Genomic DNA, 9865 nt, shown 5'->3' with positions numbered 1-9865 from the left:
TTTGCATCTCTTGCTGCACAGTCTAGACGCGTATCAGAGATACACAGACACACACAAGCTGTCTTGTGGGACGAGACTGAGAAGCTCAAGTGTTTCTTGCACTCAGAAACAGCATAACATCGTCATTCAATGATTAAGGCAGGTTAGCCAAAACGAGAGCTGAGAAACACAGAAGCCCGGGGCAGTCTTGGGGCTGAGGGCGGGAAGAGGAGGAGGAAAAGGAGGAGGAGGAAGGCTGTTGCTTGCCTGCCCTCCTCTCAGCCTGCAAAGCAGCAGTCCACCGGAGCCCATATGCCCAGAAGCAAGGCATGGACCGTATGTACATGGCTTGGCTGCCCCGGGCTGCTGGGCTGTTTCTTGCTGGGCTTTCTTGCAGGTGAGTACAGAGACACAGGGGCTCAGCCTGCAGCCATTGCCCTCTAATAGATACTTACATGCAACGTGATTAACTCCCCATCAGGGAGCTTTTACTGCTTGTTAGTGATGTTGTAAAATACTCATCACACTGTTTTCTAAGAAGTTATTCTCTCGAGCAGTTTGGTCTTTAGGGAGTGAAGAATATACTGGCTGTGTGCTTCAGCCCAAGACGAACCCTGACAAACTGGCAGCTTCTAGTAACGGGCAGCCAGACATTCAAAAAGGAGATTGATAGAAGAATTTGAGGCTTGTGTGACTGCAAAACTTCCAGGGTTTTCTTTTTAAATTTGTATTTCCTGTTTCTCTACTGAAGATCTATTTAAATGCTCTTATTCTGTTGCTATTTTAGCAATAGAGGAGGTGGAGTTTTGACTGACAGCCAACAGCAGAGTTGCTGAAGCTGTCATCGTGTACAATGAACTTTACTAGCGCATTAGACTCTTTTCTGCAGTCATTTGCAGCATCTGATTTTAAGTCTGCATCTGTCCTTTTTAAACTTGTGCTGTAGCACACACCTAAGGCTAAAGCATGAAATAAAAATCCATAAGGTCTAATAAATATAAAAAACATTAGTCTGACTTAGTAGGTCCCTGAGCTGCAAATTTCTGGTGCTTGTGCTATTCTTATACGTTTCCCTGAACATCACCTTCTAGGCATGCTCCAAAACAGGATACTGGGCAAGATGGACCTTTGGTCTGATCTAGTATCACTGCTATGTTCAGAGTGTTGCTACAATTGCTTTTAAGCCTAACAGGTAATACCTGTTGTGCACACTTGCTTTATTATGATGATTTTTCCAGTTTGGGATTTTCTAGCTAGAATAATAACATGATTTGTTGGGTTTTCTTAAAAGACAAATAAGTAAGTTGAGATGCTCTGTCCTTTAAGATTTATGGTTACTGAAAAAGCTTTAACTTCTTAAAACCGACCTGGGTCACAGTTAACTTTATTCCTCTAATTATTAAATAGACTAACCCCACCTTTCCCCAAATCTGTAACTGTTGTGATGCTGTCAGATGGCTGTTGAATCCTAGACCTTCACTTTAAATATGCTTATATGCATATTTTTATGCATACGTATAAATTTAAAGATGGGAATTTCATTATGAGTGCCCCGAGTTCAATCCTCACACTACAAACAGTTAACTGAGAATCTATATAGTTTAGAATTAATGAGAGATTAATCTGCCTTAAAAAGGGGACTGCATTTACCAGAGATACAGGGTGTGCTCTTTTAATTATGTCACTGTTCTTGCAATTCCATCAGTGAAGTGTATTTTACTTTTCTGCTTCTCTGTTTGAGCCAGCAAACACTGGCAGAGGGTGCTCTAAGCCCTGTGCATCCTCATGGCTTTACGGAGACTGTTCAGTACTTGAGGTAGCACATGGACTGAACTACATGAGGACTGGGGGTTCTTGCTAAGCAGGAAGCTTTTCAAATGTGTTTCAGGATGGTTCACAAAACCGACAGAAAAAAACCCCGACCCTTCAGCTGTCCATCAAAACATGAGAAAGAAGCTTATGGCTGAAATGAAAGTCGAAAACATCAAGGAATTCCTTCGGTAAGCCCTGTGTGCCTTGAGTTTTGAATAGCATTAGCAGTCACAAAAGCCAGAAAGTGATAGCATCAGCTCCAAGGAAGAGCCTCTGAAAGCAGAGTGCTTTGGAAGTATTTGGTTTGTACAGAATGTCTGGGAAAAGGAGAAGAGACAGACTTACAACCCTTTTGCTCCCCCTATTTTTGAAGGTACCTTGTTGGAGTGGTTGTACTGTTCGCTGTGCTCCCCTTGAGCTGCACAACTGCCAGTGCTTATCTTCTGTTTTTACTGGTTTTCAATAGTCTTGATTTAATGCAGTACATGTCTGGTTTTTCCTCACAAGTGTCTGAAGCTTTAACGTGAGATAATTGCTTTCTCTCAGACTGAGGTAATTTTACTGTGTTTGGGGTACACTGTTTCCTATTAATACATTTGATTGATAATCTGTCCAGCATCACCCTAAATCTTGAGTTTGAGCAGCTAAGTAAAAAACAACTATATTAAAAATGAAGCATAAAAATTGCTTCAAAGCTTGCATGGAGCTGAGTTGCAGGTATGCATACACCTAATAATTCTTTTAGTGTGTCCATATTGGATGATGTGCTGTAACTGGGTGCTCAAGATCCCAGTATACCCTATCTTATACCCTATCTTCCCTTTCTAGGGAAAAACATATTCACACAAAAAGTAAACAAATACAGCCTCTGGTGAGTAATGTGTTGGTATGCAGCATGTAAGTCAGCAGCTGCATCATAAACATCACAGAATTTACTGACAAATTTGATTGATGTACATTTATTCTAAACCCAGAAGGTTTAATTTCTAACAGCAATTAACTTTGCAAGTCTATAGCCCTTATATATTTTGTATTTGTTGCTCTCAGTAGGTTGGAGAATTATGTTTGAGTGACAGTCTAGGCAACATAGAGATTGATGACAGCATGAAATAGCTCTGCAATTATGCTAAAGCTTCTTGGCCATAGGGTATTAACGCTATCTGTTTTTTCTGCTTGCTTTGACACTGGGCTAAATGCTTCATATTCTGGATTTTTTATCCTAAATTCAAATAGAAAGCAGGAATTGCAGAAAAAGTATATTAACACATTATCAAAAAAGTTTGTTAAAAGCATAAAAAAAGAACTTGAAGAATTTTGATCCATATTCTCAGTTTTTCAGGCTACTAAATCTACTTTTATCAAGTAAGGAAAACAAATTATGAGTCTCAGAAAATGTAGACACATTGACATTAGCATTGAATGATAGCTTTGGAAAGGATGGAACTGTTTGGAAGTGAAAAATGGAGCAAAGGGATCATGTGGTGTTCAGTGTATTTTTCCTGATGCATATGTAGTATTTAAACCAGAGTACTTCATGAATTAAAAGGTACTTAAAATACTCTAGGGAATTGAAGTCCAAGAAGCAGACAAGTAATGAGCTTTGGCAAGGACATACCTGCAGAGATTAAAGAGAGGGAAAGACAACAGCAGAGCAGAAGGTTGTGGTCTGCTTAGAGAATCTAGATGCACTCAAATGCACAGGATGGGGTGAAAAGACCTGGGTGTCTGGTCCAAGATTGCTGTCTGTGGGAGGCTCTGGTGATTAAAGGGATTCCTGGTAGCTGAGAAAGGCTCATGTTGTGCTCCTCTTTAAGCAAGGCAAGAAAGACAACATGAGGGGACTGTTGGCTGGTCAGCTTCTTTTCAGTCCCTGGAGGGGTGACCAAACATCCTTCTGGAATCTGTTTCCAATGCATGAAGGACACAAGGATAGTTAGGAACAGTCAGCACTTACTTGCTATTTGTTTATGTGATCAGCATAATCATCTGTAAGGAAATGTCTGGCTATATGGATGAAAGGAGACCTCACAGTGGCTGTGGCATCCTTAACTGGATCAAGGCTTTGGACATTGTCTCTTGCAACATTCTCATTTGGAAGCTGAGGAAGTGCAGCTTGAAGAACAAGCTGCTACATAGGTTGAAAATAGATAGGTTGAGGTGGTACTAATCATGGTATTTGGTACCACTAATTAAAGGTAATTAATGATAGCTGACATCCCTGGGGCATCCATTAACAAGTAGCCTGGTGGAAATTCAAAGCTGATGCTTAATACCTGTCTGACTGATCGGTGTTCATCACAACTCGTGTTCAGTGAGCGAAACAGATTGCAGACAGATTTCTGTAGGGCAGCCCAGAGGCACTGAGTATTGTTTCCAGCTATTTGTCACCATTATGTGTTATAGCTGATCTGGATGTAAATGTTGTTGGGAAGTCTTTTATTAGTTAGGCTTTTGACTGAGACAAAAAAAGAACAAATCTGTGGAGGTAATTTGACATAATAATTTTCAAGTTAAACAACGTATTAGTGCATGTTATGCCAGCAGTGTACAAACCTGTTATCAGATACCAGACTTATTTGGAAGGCTCCTTTCTGAATATTTAGCTTTCCTGTATATTTTTCTGATCCTTGCATACTGTTCATATTCTTTTGCTGACTGTCCTTGACACTGATTTTCAATGCTTGTGTGGATGTAGTTATTTCTGTTATGCAGAGAAGGGTTCATCTGACTTACCTGAAGGTCTCAGGGATAAACCTATGCTCTGACTACGTTTTGTGCTGATCTTAACGCAGACTCTGATAAACAATCATGTTATACAGCTCAGACTTCAACTAGGAGACCTTAACTGTCCATTCATGTGGCTTGAAGATAAGCTTTATGCATGGTGATCCCAGTTCACTGTTGTGCCTCTTTGCATTTGCTGCTTACTAGCAATTTTCTGCTTTATTCTAGCTCCTTTACCAAGCTGCCTCACCTCGCAGGAACTGAGCAGAATCTTCTTCTTGCCAAACAAATTCAAGGCCAGTGGAAGGAGTTTGGCCTGGATTCAGCAGAACTCGTTCATTATGATGTGCTTCTTTCATACCCAAATGAAAACCAGCCAAACTACATCTCAGTAATTGATGATCAAGGGAATGAGGTGATGTTTTTAATGATTGAACTATATTTATGTAAGACTTCTTTAAAGAAACAGTGTCCTGTTCTCCCAGGTGCTCATTCCAGCATGTCCTTTATAATATGATAATAATATAATATGACAAAAAATCCAGTGCAAAGGAAACTCATATATAGAAATGGTTTTCCAGATCGTGCAGCAGGACAGCAGAGTGGCTGAAGTCTCAGTGCTGAAGTTAGAGAGTGGATGTGTGGCAAGGCTGCAATTAACACCAATAAACCATAAGGTGTAAAAACGGCCACACTGGTTCAGCATAAGGATACTTCTAGCCCAATATCCTGTTTCTACACACAGACTTAAGTGGATGCATAGGCAAGTTTAAGAACAAGAAAATGCATTTAAGGCATGCGATTCTTCCAGCATTGGGCTCTTTTCTGCTCAGGGGTTCTCTGAGCCTGATGCAATTAGTCTCTTTACAAATCCTCATTAGACCTGTTTTCCAAGTGTTTAACCAGTTAGTGTCCCTTGTTAGACCTCTCTTCCAAGTACATATTCAAACCCTGCTTGAACAATTCTTGCTTCCATTGCATGCTGAGGTAAGGAATATTACATTTTATACACAAAATACGTTTTTTCATTTATATTTTTATATTTTTATTTATTACAAAATATACATTTTAGTACAATATTATAAAGGTACTATTCATTGTATGAAATACTGCCTTGTTCCATTTCCTCTGAACCTAATCCTTCTGGCTTCCTAAGGTATCTCTTAAGTCCATGTTGGAAGCAATAACAGTCAGTCCTATAGTCGCCCTCTCCATTTTGTACACACAAGGGAATACAGCAGATGTAAAATCTGACAAGGATCCTGAGCAAGGAGAGGAGATGGGACTGTTAGAGAATCATCACGGCACATAGGTAGGGGAGAAGAGCCCTGGCTGTAAATAAGGAATGGTCATGCTTGGGTGTGATGTGAATTTAAAGGGTGAAAGAATAGAGAAGTTCTTCCAGAATAAGTCTCTCAGCTGTAATTTCACAAGGTGACAAACAGTGGACATGAACCTTGAGGCAGCAAGGAGTGTGATAATGAATAGTGAGAAAAGACAGCATGTTTAACAGAAGCATAACCAGTGAAGAGGTGAATCGTGATAATGATGAGAGTAATCACAAAAAATACCATGAAGGCATGGATGAACTAAGTGTCATTTTCTTGTCACCACCTCTTGGCAATTTTCAGCTGCCTCTTGCTTAGGCTCAAGCAGTGACTGATGAGCAGCTTCTGACAAGTGATCTATCCCCCTGTATTTATATTTGCATTCTGTTATGAAAGTTCAGCTATGTATCCCTGCCTGGTTTTATGTTTGAACTTATGTGTGCCAGCTGGAATTGTATTTTTTGCGAGCAATTTATGGAAACTAGCATGTCATTAGCAATAACCAAGCTTAGTGTAAAAACTTGTGCATGGAGGTAGAGTGTTTGACCAAAGACTTCCATTCTTTATTGATAGGTTTTCAACTCATCATTGTTTGAACCACCTCCACACGGGTATGAAAATGTTACTGATATACTACCACCATATAATGCTTTTTCAGCACAAGGAGTGCCAGAGGTAAGAAAAAAAGCCATGTAAGAGTATTATCAGTTGAAGTATTTTGTGAAATGCTGGGGTAGATGGCTCCAACTTCTCAAGATGTTTGTTGTAGTAGTTTTAATTAGCCATTAGTATAAGAGATCACTTCAGGACAGCTAGGGCACATATTGTGCTAAGGTTAGAAGTATCCTATTACTAAAAAAAGCTTTCTCAAAGTGCTAGAACTCTGAATCACAAAGGTGAAAAGCTTTTATCTTTATAGAAAATGTTGGGTACCTCTCAGATTACTCCACATTACTCAACGATATGGAGAGGACTTGGGCAAGTCTTGCATAGAAATAGCAACATATAAATCCATTTGGAAGATAGTTTGGATTAAATTAATGTCTTCAAAGGCTACAAAAAGCCCACACTTAATCAGATAATTCATTACGGAGGAGCCTGTCAGGGACAACGTTGCATAAATGAATAAAATTATATAATAGTGTTTGTGTATGCAAAGAATACCACTATTTTTTCACAGCCCAGAAGTTTGCCAGTTTAGCAAAGTACACTGGTTTAGTTTTCAGCCTCAGTTTACAGAGCTGCTGTGAAGTGCAGGTTAATATAGAAAAGTGAGGAGTTTGAGCCAAGGCTTCCTATAGATTACAGGTATCTTTTGCTATTGTTTTTACGAGCATTAGATCTCGTTTGTAGAAATGCAAAAATGCCACCAAACCCCACTGTATGATACCTAGTGAATAAAAGTGTATTCCTGAAAGCAGATATTTTGTTTGTTGAATGACCAGTTGCCATGCAACTGCTTTTCTTTTTTGTGCAGGCAGATCTGGTGTATGCAAATTATGGTCGTACTGAAGACTTTTTTACGCTGGAGCGTGAAATGGGAATTAACTGTACAGGAAAGATTGTCATTGCCAGATATGGGAAGATCTTCAGGGGGAACAAAGTAAGGGTTGTGCTTTATTTTTCCTTCTGTGGGTCAGACACTGCTCATGGTGTAGCCGGCAGGAGTTAATGAGAGCTCTAAGTTGGAACACAGGAGCAGAAGGAAGCCTGCAATGCGTCCGTCATGACTGCATTCTAAGAATAACTTCCAACACAATAAAAGCAGCTGAATGTATTAATCTCCTGTGACTGAGATGACTGCAAACTCCTTAGGCAGTTCTTGCAAGAGATTAGTTTAGGGAACTAAACAAGTAAATTAGTGTACAGAGCCAAGGCTTTGAATACTTTTCATCCACAGAACAGCAGTATTTGGAAGAGGTATTTGTCAAGGAGTCAGATGCACAGAGATTAAGTAACTAATTCTTCCAACTTCAGACGACAGCCCTGACACAATTGCTAACAGTGGGACAGTGGGGATAGCGGTCAGGTTTTGTGCCTCAGGTTATGTCCTGTGCTTAATTTCATAGCCTGGAGCTGTGACTAAAGATGTGACACAAATAATGAAATACTGTGTTTCACTGTGTTTTGTTCTTCCTATGGGTCTGTGCTCATTTTCGCTCTTCCACATATACAACTTGTAAAGCTACATCACCATGGGAATAAATTGGCACATTCAGATTTATTACTGCATTAAAAGCAAATAATTTCACAGGTTAAAAATGCCATATTAGCAGGAGCCCAAGGGATCATACTTTATTCAGACCCTGCTGACTACTGTGCCCCAGGAGTAGATGCTTATCCAAATGGCTGGAACCTTCCAGGTGGAGGAGCCCAGCGTGGGAATGTGTTAAACCTGAATGGAGCTGGGGACCCTTTAACACCAGGTTATCCTGCAAAAGGTGAGTGAAAGATCTCTACCCGGGCCACCACTTTATAAACTGGTGCTGAAAGTTATTGTGGCACAAGAAATTCAGCTATTTTCATAACCATGTGATTTCAGCTGGTTGCTTTTGAGTTAGGCAGGAAAAGTAAGTTTTAAAGAAAATCTTTTTATATGATCCATGTCTTGTAACTTGTAGAAAAGCAGGACTTGTAGGTTTATAGACTGAAGTAACAGAAAATGGCTGAGAATTTTTAGAATAGCCATTTTTAAATATCTGTATTTCTCAAGAGGATTCATTTAAAGTATATTACAGTCTACCATCAAAGAAGAGTAACAGCTTTGCTTGGAGGTATGTTTCCTTGCTGATCCTAAATTCCAAGCAGGAAAACAGTTTGAAATCTTCTTTATAGGAAGTAATATTTCTGTGGTAAAAATAACAGTAGCCTGGAGTCTTTCAAATCTTGGCACCATGTGCTTCTTTTGTCCTTGTAGGCATCCTGAATTCAGGCTGAACTAAGATGCCCACCAGTCCTTCCTGCTGATGGGATGGGAATACAGGGAAAGCTCACTGGCTTCTGTGACCATTGTTTAAATCCATTACCCCCTTGTCTATCGCTACAGTCCCTGACAAAGAGTCCCTCCCCAGCATCCCTATAGGCCCCCTTCAGATACTGGAAGGCTGCTATGAGGTCTCCACGCAGCCTTCTCTTCTCTAGGCTGAACAGCCCCAACTTTCTCAACCTGTCTTCACACAGGAGGTGCTTCAGTCCACTGATCAACCTCATGGCCCTTCTCTAATAATATGTAATAATACGGATGCACAGCAAATCTAACCTTGCATGAAAGGTGGTATTTCTGCTACACAGTTGTGCAGATGCCCTATTTTTGTGTGCTTTTGATGTTGCGTTTTGGTTTCCTAGAGGCAATATCTAAGCAATTATGTAGGAATTTAAAGAAAAATTGATGTATGCTTGTGGCTACTGTGTGGCTGCACTGTTCTAAAGTATTTCCAGTATGGTGAAAGTTGCTAAGAACGCTGTAAACTTAACATTGTGTTCTGGTTTCTCAGAGTACACTTTCAGGTATAAAGTTAATGAAGGTGTAGGGATCCCCAAAATCCCAGTTCATCCCATTGGATATCATGATGCAGAAGTATTATTACGGTGAGTATACTATCAGCCCTCCTCACTGGAAGTCAGTATTCACAAGTGCACAGCAGTTTATTTTCTTTTTTAACACTAAGACAGTAAAATCTGTGCTGTTACTTGTATTTCTTGCTCTTCTGTAGTAGTGTGTGCTTCAGAGAATGTGGGAAATTCAGAGTAATCTGTTTCTGGCATAATGTTTTTATCAATTTTATAAACATACCTTGGTTTAGGTGCAGTAATCATTAAGGAAATAGAAGGTTTTAGCCTCCTGGTCAGCTATATTTCTCTTGTTTTTTCACTTAACAGTGCAATGGGAGGACCTGCAGCTCCTGACAGCAGCTGGAAAGGAAGTCTCAATGTGCCTTATAACATAGGTCCAGGATTTGCAGGCAACTCCTCTACAAGGTCTGGTTTAACACTTGGCTATTTATAAAGTATTGCAAGAGAAA

The 9865-nt window shown here is 39.9% G+C and overlaps 1 protein-coding gene across 1 annotated transcript in view; it reads left to right on the top strand.

Annotated features, from left to right (window-relative positions):
• Positions 1–270: 270 nt before the first annotated feature.
• NAALAD2 (N-acetylated alpha-linked acidic dipeptidase 2) overlaps positions 271–9865 on the top strand; it is a 31077-nt gene continuing 21482 nt past the window's right edge. The window contains exons 1-8 of the mRNA XM_065675880.1: positions 271–376; positions 1868–1979; positions 4744–4930; positions 6417–6518; positions 7321–7446; positions 8098–8284; positions 9338–9431; positions 9723–9821. Coding sequence (XP_065531952.1) covers positions 292–376; positions 1868–1979; positions 4744–4930; positions 6417–6518; positions 7321–7446; positions 8098–8284; positions 9338–9431; positions 9723–9821 — 992 coding nt within the window. The 5' untranslated portion in view covers positions 271–291. The remainder of the gene's footprint in view (positions 377–1867; positions 1980–4743; positions 4931–6416; positions 6519–7320; positions 7447–8097; positions 8285–9337; positions 9432–9722; positions 9822–9865) is intronic.

This window comes from Lathamus discolor, chromosome 4 (assembly GCF_037157495.1).
Source record: "Lathamus discolor isolate bLatDis1 chromosome 4, bLatDis1.hap1, whole genome shotgun sequence".
Taxonomy (NCBI): domain Eukaryota; kingdom Metazoa; phylum Chordata; class Aves; order Psittaciformes; family Psittacidae; genus Lathamus; species Lathamus discolor.
The sequence above is the reverse complement of the archived record's forward strand: the minus strand, read 5'-3'. Positions and strand labels throughout refer to the sequence as shown.